This window comes from Gopherus evgoodei, chromosome 10 (genome assembly GCF_007399415.2).
Source record: "Gopherus evgoodei ecotype Sinaloan lineage chromosome 10, rGopEvg1_v1.p, whole genome shotgun sequence".
NCBI lineage: Eukaryota > Metazoa > Chordata > Testudines > Testudinidae > Gopherus > Gopherus evgoodei.
The window spans coordinates 76,406,532-76,428,646 of record NC_044331.1 but is presented as its reverse complement, the minus strand read 5'-3'; the positions used below and the strand labels follow the sequence as shown (position 1 = coordinate 76,428,646).

The following is a 22,115-nucleotide window of genomic DNA, read 5'->3' as shown; positions in this document are numbered from 1 at the left end:
TTGATTCTCCTAATAACTATAACTTATATTGTAGTAGAATTCAGTAAGGTCTTTTTTTTTAAAAAAAAGGCCATTTCTAATCAGTTAGCATGAAGAAATGTACTTGCATCGATGTTCTATTCTTAATACAGCCCTAAATAATAATACAGGGCCAGCCTACCTGAAGGACACTCTTGTTGCTCTTCCTAGAAAATCTGGATGGATAAGAAGCCCCTTCCATAAACGCCAGAGAACACCTGTGCCATCTTCAGGGAGAGCCTAACACAGATATCTTTTAATGTTTTTGGTTGTTTGGTGCTTTTGTGTTGTGTGGGAAAGGGTTTCTTGGATGGCTCTCCTCAAGTCTTGCTCACAAGTCCAAATTCTACTCAGTGATGTTTAAATTGTGAACACCCCCACACTCATAAATGGGAAGATCACTTTGTCAGTCTGGTATAAATCATGAACAATGTCGCCGGCATTAGCTTGGAGTAAGAGAGTGGAGAATCATGCCCATTGTTTCAGTCTCTCTGCCTGCAGACTCAGGAGGACATTACTGCATTGGTTCACATTAGATATGTTTTCTTCAGTAGGGCTAGCAACTTTTTTTTTTTTAAATTGAAGTTTTAAATTTTGACTAAACTGATGGGACCACAGGAGATGCGATGGTATGGTTACTCCTACTCCTAACTCCTGCTCAAGCCAGCTCTTACTCCTGATTTTGGAAATGTTTTAATGGGAACAGGGTTTATTTTTTAAATTGTAACTGTATTTATATTTATTTCCCTTAGGGAGACCAGAGGCTTTTGGATATGGATGGCTACTAAATGAACATAATTATCCTTGAATTTTTAAAACAATCTTATTATAATCTAAAAAGAGATGCTGTAGCTCAAACTGAAGTTATGTATTTGATATAGATATTATTGGATGAGGTTCTTTGACGTGTGTTATGCAGGAGGACAGGCTAGAGCAGGGATCGGCAACCTTTGGCACGTGGCTCGCCAGGGTAAGCACCCTGGCGGCCTGTATCTGTTTACCTGCCATGTCCGCAGGTTCCGCCGATCGCAGCTCCTATTGGCCGCAGTTCGCCGCTCCAGGCTAATGAGGGCGACGGGAAGCGGTGGCCAGCACATTCCTCGGCCCGCACCACTTCCTGCAGCCCCCATTGGCCTGGAGCGGCCAGTGGGAGCCACAATTGGCCAAACCTGTGGACGCGGCAGGTAAACAAACCAGGCAGGTAAACCGGGCCACCAGGTGCTTACCTTGGCCAGCCACAGGCCAAAGGTTGCCAATCCCTGGCCTAGATGATCTGGCTTTAAAGTCTATGAGATTATCACCATAATAAAGGAACATTTCTCACATAGGTTAGGAATTGCTGACAATTTATGACTGAACTATTTGTATTGAAGAAATTTAAAACCCTTGAGATTAGTTTCAGATGCTCTTACATCTTAAGGTAACATAACCTTTCTGGATTTGCCTCTTTCCACTCGCACTGGCATTTACTCCTCCCTCCCCTGTCACAAGGGTCATTTAGAGGCCACTGTGTCACATGAGTAACAGATAAAATTGTGAAACTCTCTCTCATTTTACCTAGTGTGCAAACCTAATCAAGGGCAGAGAAGAGAAAATCAAAGTTAGACTAGTCAGAGAGAGGAGTACAGAGCTAAGATGAACTTCCTTCCCTATTTCTCCATTGAGACCTGGGGTCTTCTGATCACCTTCCTTGCTCTCCTGATACTGTAAGTGCAGTTCTATACATTACTTCTCTTCTTGTGCTATGTCCTTCAAGATCTTGAGAACTGTCAATATCTTAATTCCAGTGGTCTCGTGAAATGCAACCTGTGCTTCAGTCCTGTAGGACAGGGGTTCTCAACCTTTTTCTTTCTGAGGCCCCCAAACATGTTATAAAAACCCTATGGTCCAGCTGTGCCACAACAACTTTTTTCTGCATATAAAAGCCAGAGCCAGTGTTAGGGGGTAGCAAGCAAGGCTATTGCCCAGGGCCCCACACCAGAAGGGCCCCCACAAAGCTAAGTTGCTCAGGCTTCGACTTCAGCCCCAAGTGGCAGGTTTCAGAGCCCCAGGCTTCAGTCCTGCATGGTGGGGCTTTGGCTTCCTGCCCTGGGCACCAGCAAGTCTAACTCTGGCCCTGCTTGGCAGATACCCTGAAAGTTATTTGCAGACTCCCAGGGGGCCCTGGATCCCTGGTTGAGAACCACTGCTGTAGGATCTTTAGCCTCTGAACTCAAAGGGCTCTCTGGCAAAGGCAGCTCCAGGCCCCAGCATGCCAAGCACGTGCTTGGGGCAGCATGCTGCGAGGGGCGCTCTGCCGGTCTTCAGGAGGGCGGCAGGCAGCTCTGGTGGACCTGCGGGAGGTCCACTAAAGTCGTGGGGTTCAGTTGACCCTCCGCAGGCACGCCTGCAGGAGGTCCACCGGAGCCGCCTGCTGCCCTCCCGGCGACCAGCAGAGCGCCCCCCGCGGTATGCCGCCGTTCTTGAGGAGGTGAAATGTCTAGAGCCGCCCCTGCTTTCTGGCTAGCAAACCTTTTCGAAAGACATATCGACAAAGGGATGGTCCAGCCATCCTTAATCCAATCTAGGGAGATCTGTAAACAGAGTATTTTTGTGAATTGATATTATCTGGTTACAAAGTATGAAGGTAATAACAATCCCCTTGTGATAGCGGGGGATACTTGTATTGATTCATGTATTTTAAGGCCAGAAGGGACCATTATGATCATCTAGCCTTGACCTTCTGCATATCGCAAGTCAAAGAATCTCCCCCAATATTTATGCATCAAGGTCATAACTTCAGTTTCAACTATAGCAGATCTCTTAGAAAGTTATCCAGTCCTGATTTAAAGACAGCAACTGTTGGAGAATTCACCACATACCTAGGTAAGTTGTTTCTCACTATTAAAAGTTCGTGCTTTATTACTAGTCTGAATTTTTCTAGCTTCAGCTTCCAACCTTTGGAACTATTATACCTGTATCTGCTAGGCAAGTTATAGAGCTGTCTACTAAGGTTTTGGTGGAGGTTATAATTTCCTATTATTTGCATTACAGTAGCAGCTAGAATCGCCAAACAGGATCACAGACCAGTTTTGCTACATACTGTAGAAACATGTAGTAAGAGATTGTAAACTCTATGAGGCAAGGACTATCTTAAAGCTGCTCTAGAGACAGAATATGCAGTAAATAGAAGTATTTACATATGCAGCTCTATAAACATTTACATATGTAAATACATACACAAACACACTTCAACAATAAAGAGTAGCAGAAAGACAATAGAGGAAAACAACATCCAGGAGGGCAATCTGGAGGGTGGCAATGTGTCTTAGTTTTCTCACTTGCCAATGCTGTTCTTCCTTTAATGGCTTGAAGGGGACTGGGGTATGCATGGGGTTCTCGGAGAAATACTTCTGTAGAGGTTAGAAGTTCATTGCTTCTGAGAAGTTGCTGAGGGATCTTTTTATTAAGCCTGCTCCTCCCAACTACCTTCCTTGAGGGAGGAAAAGCAGCATAGATTTTCACAGAGCTAGACAAAGACTGCAGGTTTTTAAGCACAGAGCCTAATGATTAATGTGGTCAATAGCAAAGTCCATTTATCTGATCTACACTGGCAATTATCCAGCTCTTACAACTCAGTAATATCTAGCTTCCAAAACTGTGACCACCTAATTCTTGAACATCTTCGCATGTCTTAGATTGAGGTGGGCTGTGCAAGGACAAACCCTTCCTCCTGCCCCCCATGCCTCCTTCTGCTCTTCAGTTTGGATCCTTTGCTGATCCAAACCCTGATATTTCAACAAACTTGTCTCTAGGACTTCCCAGGTGTCATTTGGCTGCACCTCATGGCTATTCCGAACTTCCCTGTGACAACAGTAACAGAAGCTAAATCCTTCTGCTCTGAAAATACAGCCCAGTTGAAGGAGAATCCTTATTAGCTGTTAAAAGTATAGGACAATACACAGATTGAACAGTTGTGATTCTACCCAGGGAAGGGCAATGGTTTGCCCACACACTAGCCAGTAGAGATAACTAAAAATGGGTCCAAATAGTCACACAATCTTGTATCATTTTGTTCTTGACATTTGAAATTTTGACAAATTTGTTGAAATTTCAAACGCTGACATTTTTCACCCAGCTCTACTATCCATTTTTTTGTACCCTTACACTGAGATTTGGGGTAGCTTAGATCCCAAACAAATCAAAATGCAGTGTTTTCTTTTTGTTTTCATATGAAAACTTCCTAGTTACCTACAGGGATTAAATTGGAGCACTATTCCCCTTTCTCAAGGTGGAAAGGAACAGATTGGGTAGATCACATTACAGTTACAAGTGTGTTTGTTAGCCTGTAGTGTTCTGGCAACATTTCAAATTAGGTAATTCTACTCTGCTATCCTAAAATTCCCCTGTGATTTCAGCTGGGCATGGAGTTTGTTACCATCTGTCTGGGGAATCTTAAAATATTATACAAACATCAATGAATGAACCATCCTGACAAGGTGTGAGGAAGAGAAGTACTGTCATCCCAGTTTTGTATAATGGAAAGCAGAGGCACAAACCGGTAACGGATGTGCCCTATATCACACAGCAAGTCAGTGACAGACACAGAAATAGAGCATGTGTCTCCTAACTCACAGACCTGTGCCATACACCTTGGTGACTAGTATCAGAGGGGTAGCCGTGTTAGTCTGGATCTGTAAAAGCAGCAAAGACTCCTGTGGCACCTTATAGACTAACAGACGTTTTGGAGCATTAGCTTTCGTGGGTGAATACCCACTTCTTCAGATGCATGTGGTGTAAATTTCCAGGGGCAGGTATATATATGCTAGCAAGCAAGCTAGAGATAACGAGGTCAGTTCAATCAGGGAGGATGAGGAAACTACAATGCATTGGTCACCTCCCAGAAAACACCATCCTAGCCACCATGGATGTAGAGGCTCTCTACACAAACATCCCACACATGTATAACTGCTTTGGAATCCTTTGCATGAATTATAAATATTGATAAACATCTTATACAATTTCCAGTGTCAGTATGATGCACAATAAAATACAGCATCAGCAAGAGGTCAACCTTTCAATATACTCACCCTTTTTAAAACCCCACAACCCCCCTCCTTGTTCTGGCCTAAACAAGGCCTCTGGCTAAGGTTTCCTTGCTAAACATCAAAGCTATAACATTCACCCAGTGATAAAGTTCTTCCAAGGGAAGTTGGTAACCTCCATCCAGTAACAAATATTTTGAAAAGCTCTTTCAACATAGCCAAAGACAAGCTTCAAAATGCTGCAGCCCAGATCTTTATAGAGAAGCAGAGAGCCCTGAGGTAGAAGGAATAGCTTTACACCTCCAAAAAAGGTGCTTCAGAGAAGAGAAATCTGCAAAGCTGTCAACAAAATCCAAAGAGAAACCCATCAGACTAGGCTCCCCGACACACCACTGCACTAACATTTGGTTAAGTACAGGGAGAACAATACATGAAATTAAAGTGCAGCCATATAAAAGCTCCGCTCAGGACATTATGTCTGGCTAGGCTTTGGTTTGTCTGTAATAAACATATGTAAGCTTTTTTTCCCCATGGTTCTCTCTTTATTGGCTCCTCTCCCTATGCTGGCAATGAGCCCAGAGAGGCTTCTCTTTTGCATTTTGCTAATGGCTTGAAGGACCCATTCTACTGGAGCAATTATTCCTTTATGAGATGATTGTTTTTACCTCAGGGCTCGCTCATTGACGATCTATTACAGCAGTGAAGCTTATCACTGGCTGTGTTTATTAAATAGATTTACAAAATACTAATTTTTGGACCAAATTTTCCACAGCCTAGTTCCTGTTATAGTGCAACAGCTCCGCTGCCCCCCAGGTAGCTTTGAGATCCAACAGCCTGTTGTCACCATTATGTGACCTTCAGATTCTTATTATTTTACAGATATGGGATCTGGCCATATGGTTTATTTAAGAAACTGGGTATTCCCGGGCCAACGCCCCTGCCTTTCTTTGGGACCACCTTGGAGTATCGCAAAGTAAGTGTCTGAGGGCTCGAGAAATACACATCCCTCATATTACATTACCAAAGCATTTACGCTGCACTGATAGATATATCCTGCACAAGCAGTTCTGCTCGCATGTGGAGACCCAAGACAGCAGATAGTCTCTGTAATGTAGACCATGACACCTATTCTGTACACCTCAAGTAAAGGACCTCATGCGACCTTGGTGCTAACTCAAAAAAGACAAACATAGATCAAGCTAGCTTGCAGACTCACCATTTATATTTACACCATTTTTTTGGTACACCGTTTACTTACAGTCGCCTTAAGTTCAGGTTTGACATACGGGCACACATATCCAATGATATTCTTAGGAGGGTCTTGTTGCTCACAAGGTCATTGGAAGTCACACAGGCCTCAGGAGCAGCCTATACAGGAGTCTTCTCAGCCCAGCTGCCAGCTCTAGCTTCACTTTCCCATCTCAGCAGGCTTTCTGCTTCCTCCTTGTATGGCACAAGCAAAGGAAAAGTACATGGCTCCTTCTTAAAAGGGCAGCATTCTGTCCCTTCTGACCATTGCATTGTATTTGCATAACAGGAAAATTTGTATTTATTTATTAACTACTAAACTACTTGGGCATCTATTGGATTGTCTGAACGCCCCTAACCGAACATGGTAGAACAGGAGTCAGCAACCTTTCAGAAGTGGTGTGCCGAGTCTTCATTTATTCACTCTAACTTAAGGTTTCGCGTGCCAGTAATATATTTTAATGTTTTTAGAAGATCTCTTTCTATACGTCTATAATATATAACTAAACTATTGTTGTATGTAAAGTAAATAAGGTTTTAAAAATGTTTAAGAAGCTTCATTTAAAATTAAATTAAAATGCAGAGCCCCTCGGACCAGTGGCCATGACCCAGACAGTCTCAGTGCCGCTGAAAATCAGCTAGCGTGCCACCTTCAGCACGCATGCTATAGGTTGCCTATGCCTGTGGTAGAATATTCCCTTCCTAAAACCCATCCCAAGAATGACAGGTAGACCCATCAAGCAACAGGCAGGCCCAGCAGACAGGCAGACTCATCAAGCCTACCCAGCTATGTTTGTGGCTTAAAAAAGGAATCACAGTAACGAACATCAGGATGAACTATGTGCACAGATATATGTATGATGTAACCATCAAAGTCAATGTGCATGTCTATCTGAGGGCGATATTTGCTTATAATGTAGATCCTCGAGTCCCTAGGCTGTTTCTGCCATGTAGCTGCTGAAATTTCTGCCTGAGTACTCTTGCTCCACTTCTAATTCCATCTTAAAATTTCTTTTGCAGGGTATAGTGGACTTTGACAAAAACTGCTTTCAGAAATATGGGAAAATCTGGGGGTGAGTATTTTTACTAGACAGTATTCATCAGCTCAGGATCTTTAAAGTTCACCCAAAATCTAAATCAGATGGTGAAAAAAAAATCCATCAGAGGAGGCGAGCTTAACATATTATAGAGAGCTTAACCTGGCTTGTCAGATGAAAGGTGTTCAAATTTGGATCCAAATGACTAGATCCTGCTTTCAGTGATGACAATAACAAAATTCCCACTGCCTTTAATAGGAGCAGGATCCAGAAGGGTTTATAACTCAGGTGTTCTATTCTACTTGTTTAAAACCTGTGACAGAGGGTATATATAGCCCAGGTACTCCATTGAGAAACAGCCATAATACTGTAGCTGATAGGAACTATAGAAATACCCAAGATAGACTGATAGGTCTGCCTTGTCACATCTGTCCTGATGAAGGGCAATACATCTGCATTACCACCACTCTTATTCTGCATTGGATGTTCGCTTCATCTTTTATCACTATGATTATAACTCCGGCTCTACATCTGGAACACACCTTGTTGTTTTCAGCAATGTATATATCTATTCACAGTAACAGCTCTCAAAAAGTTTCAGAGTCTAGGGAAAATACCTTTAAATGCCCCTCCCACACAAACAAATTTCTCTCCTTTTCCCCACAAACTTTCCTACCCATTAGTTGTTATTATGTATTATTATAGCACATAGGATCCCCAGTCATGGCCCAGGACCTCATTGTGGTAGGAGCTGTATGAACACAGAACAAAAAGACAGTCTTTGCTGCGGAGTTCATAATCCAAGAATAAGACAAAAGACAACAGGACAAGGAAACAATGAGACAATACCAGTCAGCACGATAGGCAGTGGGTCTTCCACTCCGCCACTCCTATTTCTCTGAGTTCCCTCATCCTCCCTATAGCCTCCTCTGCCCTAGTCTCCTTCTACAACGCACATTACTCTGCTTTCCACCTCATTCTCCCTACAGCAGTCCACATATGTTTGCACCAGCCATCTTCCTGCCTTCTCTCCCTCCCATTGTCTCCTTATAATTCCCAATACAGAGCCCAAGGACAGTCGTGTTTCTTGAGGGTAGCCCATTGGAAACAACGCGAGGGAGCAAACATCTTTACTAGAGGCGGCCTCACTTCTACACGCAAAGTAGGGAAATGGGAGCCATCTTCACTAAGGGCACCCTCAGGCTTCAAACACTTTGAAAGTAATGGGAAAGGGTGGGCATTTTGAAGAAGGGCAAAATTCATGAGTTTGTTGCCAGAAATCAGTATACCATCAGAAATTTAACACAAATGCCTAAAATGTCAAGAGTTAACAATTGATGATTCACAGCACCTTAAACTGCCATGGATTGCAGTGGGTGTTGTAGGTGCTCAGTCCCCTGTACACTTGGATCTTTTCTTTAAAATCTGGCAAAGAAACTTGAAGAAATGTCTTAATTTTCACACTGTGTTATGAGTCAAGATGACTGCCTGCTGTACATTCTTTTTTGCAAAAAAACTTTCCATGTCTATTCTATTTCTATAATGTAGAAATGCTCCCTAATGACACAGAACAAGGTGCTTGTGTCACGGAAAAAACTGTGTCCTTTGTCTGGTTTTGAAAAGATGTTTTCAGTACAAATTCTACTCTAGCTCCAGTAGGAATGAAAGGATCGATTTATGAAGAGAGATTAAGGAACTGAGTATGTATTGCTTGGCAAAATGAGGACTTGTAGGGAACGGTCTACATGTATTTGAAGGATGTAAACGTCAAAAAGGCAGTGATGCTATTTAGAGGATTTGAAAAAGACATAACTAGGAGGAATGGGATGAAATTAAATGAGCATCATCAAGTTAAAACCACACTTCTGTCTGCAAATCCTCTACCTATTGTTATCAGTAGCACCTTGAGGACTATAAATGAAAGATTACAGAAAACATATTCCTATTTTTCATACCCAGTCATGGACTTTACTATAAAAAGCTCATGAAGACTAGATATTGTGGCCATCATAGAAAACTTGATGAAGGAGCTTCCATTGAATTCATTATTTTCCATTGATAGTGGTGGGTTTTGCAATGTGTTCTTTTTTCCATAGGCTTTACGATGGCAGACAGCCTGTGCTGGCCATCCTGGATTCTACACTCATTAAAACTGTACTGGTGAAAGAGTGCTACACCACCTTTACTAACCGCCGGGTAGGTTCCAATCTTTAATCTTCTTCATTAAAACGTAATAAAGTCTTAAACGAAAACAATCTCAATTACTGTTAGAAACACACAGTATAGGTATGCGTTAGCATCTCTTAGTACATGAGAATGAATGTGCATCTAGGATTAAGCTCATTTTCCACTGCATGTCCCTCCACTCCTGCACTAAAGAAGGAAGGAGGAAAAGCTCGGTTGGAATAGAGTGCTTTGGTTCTCAAAGAAACCTATTTGACTGCACTTTAAAAAGCGGTTGAACCTATTGGGATTGTTTACTGAAACTGGTAATGCAAAACGCTCAGGACAAATTCCACTCAGCTGAAACAATCAATGTGAGCTAAATATGATCCCTTCTGTGCTCTGCCTTTCCCTCCCCAGATATTTGGTCCAACAGGAATGCTGAAGTCGGCTATCTCCATTGCTGAGGATGAGCAGTGGAAGAAGATTCGCACTGTGCTCTCTCCAACCTTCACCAGTGGGAAGCTAAAGGAGGTAAAACCCAGAAGAGCAGTCACAAACTAAACTATTGGGCCGTGCAGACAGCATTGAGGCAAAGATAGTCACAATGGTCTGGTCTCTTCTGTCAGAATCAGATTACTAAATCAGCTTGTTTCGTTTGCATCGCCTAATGTAAAAAGGAAAAGGATTAAGCTGAAGATCCCAGAAAGCTGAAAGAGATGATGTTTGTGAATGTTTATGATTCTCCCCTAGGCTATTAGAAACCATGTTTTAAACAATAGGAAAAGTTACTATATTAATTATCCTTAAATAGGACATTTTTATTTGTGTGCTCTGATTTATATTTCAGATGTTTCCCATCATGGCGCATTATGGGAAGGTTTTGGTGAGAAATGTTCAGAAGCAAGTGGAAAAGGATGAGCCGATAGCTGTTAAAGAGTGAGTAATTCTGTCCTGCAAGGCTGGGACTTGTCAGACAACAGCTGTTGATATAGTGTGATTTTTAGATTGTGAGCTCTTTGGGGCAGGGATTGTGTCTGTCTGGGGTGCCACAGCAATTAACTGACAAGATAATCACAACGCTTGAGCAGGTCTAACTCCACCAGACTCCACTACACATGAGCTAACGAGTATATAATACCCTGAGGAAGATTACGAGATTCTAGGCTATGCAAGTTCTGAATGAGGCTTTTTGGAAATTTGCCTGTTTTCTCACAGATGCAATATTGGTATTGCATATCTTTCTTTGTTTTCAGGCGAAGGAAAGAGGATTCCTTCTAAGGGGTTTGTTTTCTTTAAGGAGGTGTCATATGTGAAGCAAGTGAAAGGTTATAATCACCTATTTCAAATGTTAAGTCCACAATCCGTATTCTATTTTCCGTCTTTTCTCAGCGTGTTTGGTGCCTACAGCATGGATGTTATCACTAGCACTTCGTTTGGTGTGAATATTGACTCCATGAACAACCCCCAAGACCCATTTGTGAAGGAGGTTAAGAAACTAGTGAAGTTTGACATCTTTTCCCCACTTTTTATTTTGATATGTAAGTTGGCTCCTGCTCATTGAAAACTCCAGCCAAGTCTGTGATCCTGATGTTCAGTAAGGATGAGTGAAGCAACAATAGTACATACTGCTCCATTCCAAAACTTAGCTAACGTCTAGGGAAACTAAACTCTCCACCTTGATTGCTTAGTCCTACCATAAGTACAGGAGACTGGACTAGATGACCTCCTAGGTCCCTTCCAGTTCTATGATTACACTAGGATGGTTTATCTGTGTCAAATTATACTCATTTATACCCCAATGACTATGGTAATCTCTAAAAGAGAGAAGATTTTCTATAGTCAGTGGAGTTGTGTTGACACAAATAAGACCAACATTTGTCCATTCTATTATATAGCAGGTAGGAAGGGTCACAATAGTGCAGTGGAGATTTGGATCTGGTTCCCAGGGTGTGGGACAGTAAAGGATTTGAGAACATTCAAGCCAGACTGAAAAACTCCCCAAAGCTTTCAGAATATCATCATGAGCTGGGTGAAACCTTGTTATGGGTTGAGGTAAAACCTCATTCAAGCTGGAGTGTGAATGTGTTTTTCATTTAAGATAATTGTGAGAGACACTTAAGGGGCCACATCTAAAACAGAGGCCACGTCTACACTACCCGCCGGATTGGCGAGTAGTAATCGATCCATCGGGGATCAGTTTATCCCATCTCATCTAGACGCAATAAATCGATCCCTGAGTTGATGCCCGTACTCCACCTCGGCAGGAGGAGTAAGCAGAGTCGACAGGGGAGCTGCGGCAGTTGACTTGCCGCTGTGACGATGGCCGGGTAAGTCGAACTAAGATATTTCGACTTCCACTATGCAAATAGCATAGCTGAAGTTGCGTATCTTAAATAGAGCCCCCACCCCAGTGTAGACCAGCCCAAAGCCTAATACAGTCTGCCCAGAAACTAGCACCGCAGGGACAGTGGGTTAAGCTGGGTATTGTGACCAGCAGGTGTGGGAGTACACACAGATACTGAGGTCACAGTCAAGAACAGAGAGAGGAAGAGGAAAAGAGCCAAGAAAAAGCCAAGCAGGAGCCTGTAAGCACAAATTTGGTCCTGGAAAAAGATAAAGTGAGCTTTTGGGTCTGATGTTGGCTACAGAGGCTTGGGGGCTGTTAGCTCAGAAACTGCTCCTTTTGTTCCTGGTTCCTTCTGCATTCGGAGAGACAGGACTTTGTACAGTCTTTGTAAACAAACAAAACTGCTTCAAAGAAATGCCTGATTATCACTAGTTTCTACTTCCAGCCCCAAATCTTGACGAGCTGCTCAGGACAAAAAGGGCAACAATATTTTCATCCTGAGTATGCCAGGCTTTGTTATTAGTTCATTTTTTCCAAAGATTTCTTGGGGTGGGAAGCTATTTCTGTGGAATACTGCTAGTGCTAGCTGGAGGAATGTCTTGCACTCACACAGTATGATCAACCCCAGTCTCAATGGCAAAAAAACACCAGATACACATGGCTTGAGAGCAGGGATGGATTAATGCAGGGGCTTTAGGGGCTGCAGCCCAGGGCCCCGGGCTAAGAGGGACCCTGGCACAGCAGGCTCAGGCAGGCTGCCTGCATGCTGTGGCCCCATGCCACTCCCGGAAGTGGCTGGCTGCTGGCATATCTCTGCGGCCCCTGGCAGGTGGGAGGAGGCTCCGCATGCTACCCCTGCCCCCACCACCAACCCTGCAGCTCCCATTGGCTGGGAACACTGTCCCCTTCCCCACAGAGGGTGCACACAGATGGGTCAGCAGCTGGCCGCTTCCAGGAGTGGTGTGGGGCCATGGCATGCAGGAAGCCTTGCTGCACCTCTGACCGGGAGCCACCTGTGGCAAGCGCCTCCCAGCCAGAGCCGGAACCTCGCACCCCTCTCCTGCACCCCAACTTCCTGCCCCAGGTCAGAATCTCCTTTTGCACCCAAACTCCCTCCAAGACCCCGCATGCCCTCCTGCACTCCAACCTCCTGCCCCGGGTCAGAATCCCTTCCTGCACCAAACTCCCTCCCAAAGCCTGCACCCCAACACTCTGCCACAGCCTGGAGCCTCCTCCTGCACCCAAACTCTCTCCCAGAAAGAAACTAATATAACAGCTGTTCTAAGGTGGTAAGTAGGCTATTTTGAATTAATGTAACTGTATTCTACATTTTTAACACTAAAATGTAACCACAGAACAGCTTTATATTAATTAAAAGGCAAGTTTAATATAGTGTTAATAGCCTTGATGCCAGAATTGTGATTATTTTGTTTTAAATTAGGAAAAAGACTTGTACCCGGGTCCCCACAAAAATCTAATAGCCCAGGCCCACAGGAGAGTTAATCCGACTGGAATGTTCTTGGGGCAGGTATTTATACACAGGGCTAAACTGTAGCAGTGCAGCAGCAACCTTAGTAAGGGGTAGTGTGAACCTGCATTTCCCCAGGCACAGTTTAAGAAGGAACTGCGTTTGAGGAGGGATTATCCCTCTCAAATCCCTGTTGCCTTTGGGTAGTACACAAACTGCACCATGTCAGCACATTTGCCTATGTAAATGGGAGCAAGTCCCATTTGCTCCAGGGTTGAATTGGGCACTAGGTTGCTAGTATCTGGAGCTGGATTTGAATCACTGTACTTGCTCAGTGCCTGGTTCAGCTAAGAATGTCATTTGGATCCTAACAGCCAACCAGTAAAATCTGGATTCTGAGTCATTCAGAAAAGGGTCTAAATGTTGTCAAATTTATTGTTCTGATTATATTTTTTCATTGATACCTTAAGGAAATGGATTTTTTTTGCCCAGGTTGCCTCACTCTCACAATGAGTTTCTCTCTGCTCTAGCTGTATTTCCATTCCTTATTCCTCTTCTTGATATGCTGAATGTGAACATTTTCCCAAATGATGCCCTGGAATTCTTCACACGGTCAGTCACCAAAATAAAGGAAAAGCGCAAGAGAGAAACCCGCACGGTAAGGAAGACTTCTCCAATGATGGAACCAAAGAATATTATCCAGTTAGTTAGCCCACTTGAAAAATTCTTCACGTGACAGCATTGAAAATGCAACTTACGTCAAATAATGACCAGAAGCCAGCACAACACCACACCCAGAATTTTGCTTGAACTAAAGTCCCAGCAGAGTCACAGAACAGAATGAATGCAGCAGTGACCTCGGGCCACATCAGGGTAAAAGCAATTGCAGTTTGGGCTTGCAATGCTTTTGATTTGACAGCAAATTGGCAGAAGATATGATCACCCATGTTGTGGCCTAGGGAGGCTGGAGCAGAAAGAGAGAGAGATACTGCTTACTCAGCAGTAGATATAGTAATGACTACAAATACTCAATATTCAGCAACATGGTCCCCATAAAAGATGTGGTCTTCACACCAAAGATAAGAGGACAGAATCACTCTTATTATCTTGCAGGACTTCCTCAATCCAGTCCCAGGGAGAATATTAAACCCTATCATATAGGGGTCTGAAATACACTTACTCTGATTATTTCCCCCGAAATTGTAAAGCCGTATAAGGGTTCCAAGTAATCTGCATTAAAGAGGTTTAGCTTTGCGGTTCCAGCCTCTACTCAGAGCTCTTTGTGAGAATGAAAGTCCAAGTCTGCTCTCTGTGCCACCAGCTGTCTTCTAAATGTTACTTCTCTTCCCAGGACCGAGTGGATTTCCTGCAGCTGATGATTGACTCCCAGAATTTAAACATCAGTCACGAAAGCAATGGGTTGGGTCACCCAAATAAAGGTAAAACCATGAAATTATTTATAACTGAGTCCCTTTGGAGGCTCCTGGACTGAGGGGAATAGGATTATTCATCCTGTTAAACTGCAGAGAAGATTTATATTCATTCATGTGCACATTTGCACAACAATGTTATATAAAATACGTAATTTGCCTCCTTTCCTGCAATTAAAAAAAATGCATTCCATGGCATCTTCTATAGCATATTAATTAGGGTTGTTCAATGAAAGATACTGCGGTGGTATGTACCTATATACCCAGGGACAAACTGACCCTTCTCACTCTCCCAAATATTTGTCAGCATTGTATTTCTTATCACTATGAGCAAATATTCTCAGTTCTTTTCAGGGGTGGATGGAAGCAGGTGGTTTGTGAGATTTCCCCCCCCCCTTTTTTCTTTTCTCACACTATCCTCAAGAAGTCCCACATCTGACACCCCTTCTCTGCCTCAAGGGGAGAAGACACAGCTGCCCCTGGAGCCCAGCAGTTGACCATTCATTAGCTAGCACGGTCATTTCAGAGGACACAAATAGTACTCTTCTCTCAGGGACTGAATTTACTCCCTCTGTAGAACTCAAGCCTTGGGGTAAGGGATGAGCTTAGATCCAAACAGACATTCTCATTGTAACCCTTTCAGTAGTCTTTTCCCTGCTCTACAGGCTACAAGGATGTGATGATTACACCAACTCCAGACCAAGGTCTCCGCATCACGCTCCAGGTTTCAGGGATGTAGTGAGCAAACTGACCTTACACCAAACTTCCTGCTGAACAGGTTCATCAGCCCACAGGGTCATACGTACACCCATCATTTACAGCTAGTAATTTCTTTAGTCCCTGCTGGTTTAATTAGGAGAAACTTTCATAGGGATTGTGGCAGGATTTTACGTGTTACATGATTTTTTTATTATAGCAAACTATAATTATAATACCTGAAGAGGAACAGCAAACTTGACTTCCTTGTTTTGACTGGTGTTTTCTGAATAAGCCAACTCTCAATATCAGGGACTCAAATAAATTATTAGCATCTAATTCACCTACCTTAACTCTGTGCTCCTGCACATGGGACAATAAGATAAACCGTCCTCATCTGTGCGTATGTGTATAAAATACAATATGTACTGTGCCACAAACAGCACAGTCTACATAGTGTGCATTTGGACTTCACCTTTTCTGCCTGTTTTTAATCTCCTTTCACAGTCCTGACTGATATCGAGATTCTGGCACAAGCAATTATCTTTATTTTTGCTGGCTATGAGACCACCAGCTCCATTCTTGGCTACATGGTTTACAGTCTAGCTACTCACCCCGATGTACAGCAGAAGGTGCAGGAGGAGATAGACTCTGTTCTTCCCAACCAGGTAAGAGTATTGGATGCTCCGTGATATATAGCGTCTCTTTATGGGAAATCCCTCTTCTCTAGTTCAAAGTCAGCAACACTGTTCTTTAAAGAAATTAAATGGTTGTATTAAAAAAATATTCTAAGTGTTGATTCACCAATCCTTTGGGAGCTCAGAAGTATACAGTGAGCAGACAATAAAAGGAATCTTCACCAGCCCACATATAAGAATTTTCTGTATCTGTGTGTCTAAATGTCTCCCCCCTTCCACCAGCTTCAGTCATTTATCTCTCATCAAAATCCCACCATTCAATAATGCATATTAAAAGGGACAATTTACCTCTGTTTTCTTAATCCTGCTATTCAACAATAAGGTATTTATGGGGCAGGGGCAAAGAAGGAGGGAAAGGACGAATGTAAGAAGAGAAAGCATATGCACCGTATTGAGGGGGGATTGGCTGAGAGACATGGAGCAGTAACAGGGCAAAATGATAACTTATTGCTTTTTCATTGGTACCAACTTTTGTTTATAATTTCTTACACTGGGCTCCTTTACCAATCTCTCTCCACTGAAGCCACTTTTTACCAATATTTTGGCCACAGCAAGAGGCTCAGAAATGCTGATTTTGACTACAAGTCTTGTTTTCATGCAGTTTGTGTGTTTAAGGGGGGTCCCTTTCCATCTAAGCTTTCAGTATAAACAAAATGGGCACTGACTCCTGCTCATCTTGATTTTCCTGTCCTCAATGTAAATTAACTCCTAGCTTTACCCCCAGTATACCTAGGACATGTACTGTGACAAGAGATAAATTGGGGAGGACAGGATGGTTTTAACACTGATCAGATTAAAACTAGATGTGTAAACTCCTGCATGCCTGACAGACATTTTTGTTTTCCACTAAAGGCACCTCTCACTTATGATGCCCTGATGAAGATGGAGTATGTTGACATGGCAGTGAGTGAAACTCTCAGGCTCTTTCCTTTTGGAGGGCGAATTGAAAGGGTCTGCAAGAAAGACGTAGAGATAAATGGAGTGACCATTTCCAAAGGCACCGTGGTTATGATCCCACCCTACCTTCTGCATCGCATCCCAGAATACTGGCCAGAACCAGAGGAGTTCAGACCTGAAAGGTATAGAACCTATATTGATAGGGAAGAAGCAATATACAGTACTGATATATTTAAATTCATTCTTAAATATCAGTCTCTTGCAAAGAAATTCCTTGTCATGTTTAACCTTCATAACTGTTTGTAACAAGACAGGCAGAGAGTCTTCAGAGAATATCAAAATACCTGCTTCTGCTCCCACTGAAGCCAATTGCAAAATCCCCATCGACTTCAACAGGAGCAAGATTATATGTCCAATATGAGCAACTGTGTCTGAGTTCTATCGGTCTTTCATTTATGAACTCAACGCTCACGTCTCCAAGGTGCTACTCCTTTTTACAACAGTCACACATAGAAGATAGAGAGAAACATTTTGCCTGGTCCAGCTGACTGATGTCTGTGGCCCTGCACTTACACTTGACAGTAGCCTAACCAATGACAGACCATGCCATGATGAGGTAGTACTCTTGCAATGCAATGTTATATGACAAAATCATTAACAGCTAGAAGGTGAATATAACTGATAATCACAAGCATTAATGGGACTTCATTACTCTGCAGAAGCTTTGCCTAGAACTCTCACTCAGATGTTTTAAGGACTATCAACTGAATGTCCACAGGAAAGCTCCTTGTATCCTATGAGAGCTGATTGTCAGCTCAGTTTCTTTGTTTTTGCTGTTCACTTTCCTGTCCAGCCTGAGGTTGAAATTCATTTCTGACACTACTTGACACTTCTATGTACTTTGTCAAGCTTCTACTGAGGTACAGATGTGGGGACCCACATGAAAGACTCCCTAAGCTTATATTTCACCAGTTTAGGTTAAAAACTTTCTGGAGGCACAAATTCCTTACTTTGGATGGTATTGCTGCCACCACCAAGTGATTTAAACAAGCATTCAGGGAGGGGCCACTTGGAGCCCTATTCCTCGCCCCTATAGTCCCTTCACCCCCTTTCCTGGGGAGGCTTGAGAATATACCAACCAAATAAGTTAACAAAGTGACCATAGACCTTTGTTTTTTTAGGACACTAAAACCCAATCAGATTCTTAAAAGAAGAACTTTATTATAAAAAAAGTAAAAGAAGCACCTCTGTAAAATCAGGATGGAAGGTAATTTTACAGGGTAATAAAAAAGACTTAAAACACAGAGGATTCTCCCCTTTAAAGTTACAAAACAGGAATAAACCTCCCTCTTAGTACAGGGAAAATTCGTAAGCGAAAACAAAAGATAATCTAACGCATTTCCTTGCTATTACTTACAATTTCTGTAATTTTAGATGCATCATTTCAGTAGGAGCTGGATTACCTGCTTGGTCTCTCTCTTTGTCTCAAGAGGGAACACACAGAGAGAGCAAACAACACCTCCCCCCCCACCCAGATTTGAATGTATTTTCTTTCCCCATTGGTCCTTTTGGTCAGGTGCCAACTAGGTTAATGGAACTGATTAACCCCTTACACATAAGTGATTTTGTACCTCTGACCAGGAGCAATTTGATGTTATTGCATACATAAAGGTTCTTACCCTTCCCTTTATATTTATGACACCATTTGACACAGTCTCTTCCCCACCCAAACTCATCCCAAGATGCATTCCTGCCTGAAATAGGGCAGTTCAGCCATTCTTCAGGACATCCTCTGTAGAGGTCAGTAAGGACTCTGGTGCTGTGAAGCAACCTCTGACTTTGCTTTCATGACGTTCCCATGAAGTCATGGGGAGAAAGGATACAACTTTGAACTTGAACTGAAATTCCCCCACATGGCAAGGGGCTGGGTAATTGTTAGACCATTACTGTGGCAATACAAGTTATTTCTAAAACCAGATCATGTTTCTGTACCTCAAAACTGAGCATGTTCTCTATAAAAAAAAAGACATTTCTGGTGAAGTCACCCCTGGGGTAGCTCTGCTGATGTCAATAGAGTTACAGCAGGCAAGAATTTGTGTCTCAGTTCCTGCATAAATGCTCATGTGCTTGTATCTGGAACCAGGTTCAGTAAAGAGAACAAAGAGACGATGGATCCTTATATGTACCTGCCCTTTGGAGCTGGACCTAGGAACTGCATTGGAATGAGATTTGCTCTCCTCTCCATAAAAGTTGCTATTGCCAGTCTGCTGCAGAATTTTACATTCAGACCCTGTAAAGAAACTCCGGTGAGAAATCCAGATTTATATGCAGTTATTTACAAAAACAGTTAATATAAAACTGCCTCAATTTATTTGGCTAGAACAGTGGAATATAGTGCAAGATAAATATGCAACACAAGATGCAAAATGAACAGGTATAATACACGGTAGACTATACACCGTATTTAATGTCCATAATGTGAAGTAGTCTGAAATTTACAATGGAATATTCTGAAAGGGAAAAGAGACTGTCTAGGAGAGAGAAATTTAGAGGACAGAGGAGATGGAGAAGGATTAATCAGCTTTAGTGGAAACCCTCAATCAGGTACATTAGTTGACATCAGCATATAGTATTCCATACAGAAATGAAATGGCTTGACTCATATCTAGTTACACTATAAATGAGTCCTTGTTTTTGTGTTCAAGTCCCTAGGCAGCTTAAGGTGAGGTTTCTGCAAATCATGGCTCAGCCTTCATCTATTTAGTAAAGTGGCCCCTTTGAAGTCCAAATCCCTTTTGCTTAGTTGCCTATGTAACATTTCCCTAAGAAAGCAATGGCTCGAGTCAAAATATTGCCAGACTTCCAATACAAAGTTATAACCTGCTTTGACAAATATTCAGATCATAGGCTTTAAACATTTTTAGCAGGAAACAACCTCTTCACAAAGGTCTTCACAAACCATAACCAGGAGTACTATAACACAGACATACTTTGACACAGACATATTAGACTCTTGATGAAATCCTTTCTCTGTCATTCCCTGGAACTAGGAACTTTTCTATTCAGAAATGCACATTTATCTCCTTCCCTGAACATCATGGAGAAATATTTAGTTGCGAGTCATGGAGCAAAAGGATGCAAGAGACTGTAAGAATGATCATAAATAATCAATCTCCACAAATAGCATTTCAGTAGGTGCCCATATGATCATTCAAAAGTATTCTCTTGGACAATTGGTTATAGGAAGGCAAGTGAATGTTTGCTGTTGGTTCATTTAGTTTCATCAGGACTCAACTCACTTCCTTTCATTAGGACTACACAGAAAGAGACCATTCTACCCAAAGGCAGTGATATATATGCTGATAGTTTCAATTTTACCTTCACCAAATCCTAGCCAAAATGTTAATGGAATACTGTGAATTGCAAAATAAGCCATTTGGATATATGGTTTGGTCCAGGCCTACCTCTACCCAAAAATCAGGCAAACCTATTCAATACGAGTTTCATTTAGAGATTTTGGCTTAGTTTAAACCTACAAGTCAACTAAACCAGTGGTAGACGGAGGTCTGTGAACCCCAGGAGATTCACATGAAGCCACTGTGAACTGAAACATCCATGTTTAGCACAAATCTTGTTGTAAACTTCAAACAGGGAAAACCGAAGACCTGTGACACAGATATACAAGGGTTTGTGTTCCTGAGTAGGCCAGAAACAGTCCTATTCCCAAGGACAAAATGCCTCTGTCCTATATCCCCTTTTTATCTGTCTTTTATTCAGTGGGATCTAAATGACCTTCTCTAATTACTGCAGATACCTCTCAAACTGAGTTCAAAAGGATTCATAACTCCAATGGAACCTATCATTCTGAAGTTGGTCCCCAGAACCACAGAATCGAAGGAGTAAAATCCAGTGGAGTTTTATAGCAGCTCTTCAGAGGCCAATGGCTGCTTTACCAACAGATACTTTACAGGTTATTTTGGGAAGCTGATGTAAGCACAGAAGAGTTTAATTCAGAAGAAAATTGCTAAATATTTGCAGAAAAGCATGACTAGAGAGACAGAGAGAGACAAAGTGGGTGAGGTAAGGAACCGTTAGACTATATACTAACTATGCTAAACTATGTGTTCTCTGTTGTAGTTAGCTGTGACAGTCATGAGTCCCTTTCCCAGGCCTGGAGAGGAGCTCCATGTAGCTGGAAAGCTCATCTTTCACCAACAAAAGTTGGTCCAATACAAGATATTACCTCACCTACCTTGTCTCTCTAATATCCTGGGATCAATATGGCTACAACACCACTGCATACAAAAAGCATGTTTGTCAAAAATGTAATCTGAGTCATTGGACAGTAATTAAACAGTAAATAGCTTTTCTAATTCTGATTGTATAAAATATATTTACAAAGTAAAGTTTCCACTAAAGAGCAACACCTCATTCACAAAGTTATCTTCTGCTACCTGGTCTACAGTAAGGAATTTGATCAAGTCTGAACAGAGTTGTCAGCAATTGCATTAGCTGAATGGGCTTGGAACACAATTTAGCAGTAAGCGGGGACAAGGGCAAACCATGCTCAGTATTGTGTTAGCTAATTAAAGTCAACCACACCTAACCCTTGTTGACAGACATGACTTCTGGCAACTGTGCTGAGTCAGGCACTGTTAAACTTCAGATCAGGCCAGGTATGACTCTCTTCTAGCGGTACTCCTTCCCAAAAGGGAGAAAAGTACAATCTCTTTCAAGATGCAGAAGAGACTTGTTTGATACCAACAGGAATCAGTTATTCTTTATTATTGAGTGGGAATAAAGGTAATGAAAAATGGGTGAATGACAAGGTTCTTTTTGATGTATTGATATTTTAAGAATAGTGCAAATAGTTCTTGTTTGGATACAGTTATACAAATAAACTGGTTGCAGTGAAGCTATATGCTGCTAACTAATGGCTTGTGTAATGCATCTATTGTGTAAAGTGGTAATTTACAGAGATGACAGAAATCAATAAAAATATGCTGATCAGAGCTCATTTGTCTGTTTTATATTATGAATGAGTTCATCACTTCTTGTCATTTGAAAGAAATACACAGCCTTGACT

At 42.1% G+C, this 22,115-nt stretch overlaps 1 protein-coding gene across 1 annotated transcript; it reads left to right on the top strand.

Moving 5' to 3' along the window:
* The first annotated feature begins 1,653 nt into the window (after positions 1-1,653).
* LOC115658633 (cytochrome P450 3A9-like) lies at positions 1,654-21,275 on the top strand. Its single transcript, XM_030577872.1, has 13 exons — positions 1,654-1,724; positions 5,922-6,015; positions 7,311-7,363; positions 9,424-9,523; positions 9,911-10,024; positions 10,341-10,429; positions 10,883-11,031; positions 13,839-13,966; positions 14,660-14,720; positions 15,942-16,102; positions 16,985-17,211; positions 19,173-19,335; positions 20,840-21,275. Exons 1-13 carry the CDS (start codon positions 1,654-1,656, stop codon positions 20,930-20,932), a joined length of 1,503 nt encoding a protein of 500 aa, XP_030433732.1. The 3' UTR covers positions 20,933-21,275.
* Positions 21,276-22,115: the final 840 nt, after the last annotated feature.

Coding starts and splice junctions, on each gene's coding strand:
- LOC115658633 (XM_030577872.1), top strand. CDS start 1,654: ATGAACTTCCTTCCCTATTTCTCCATTGAGACCTGGGGTCTTCTGATC. Junction 11,032..13,838: donor CCCACTTTTTATTTTGATAT/GTAAGTTGGCTC, acceptor TCTCTGCTCTAG/CTGTATTTCCATTCCTTATT. Junction 13,967..14,659: donor GCAAGAGAGAAACCCGCACG/GTAAGGAAGACT, acceptor TTCTCTTCCCAG/GACCGAGTGGATTTCCTGCA.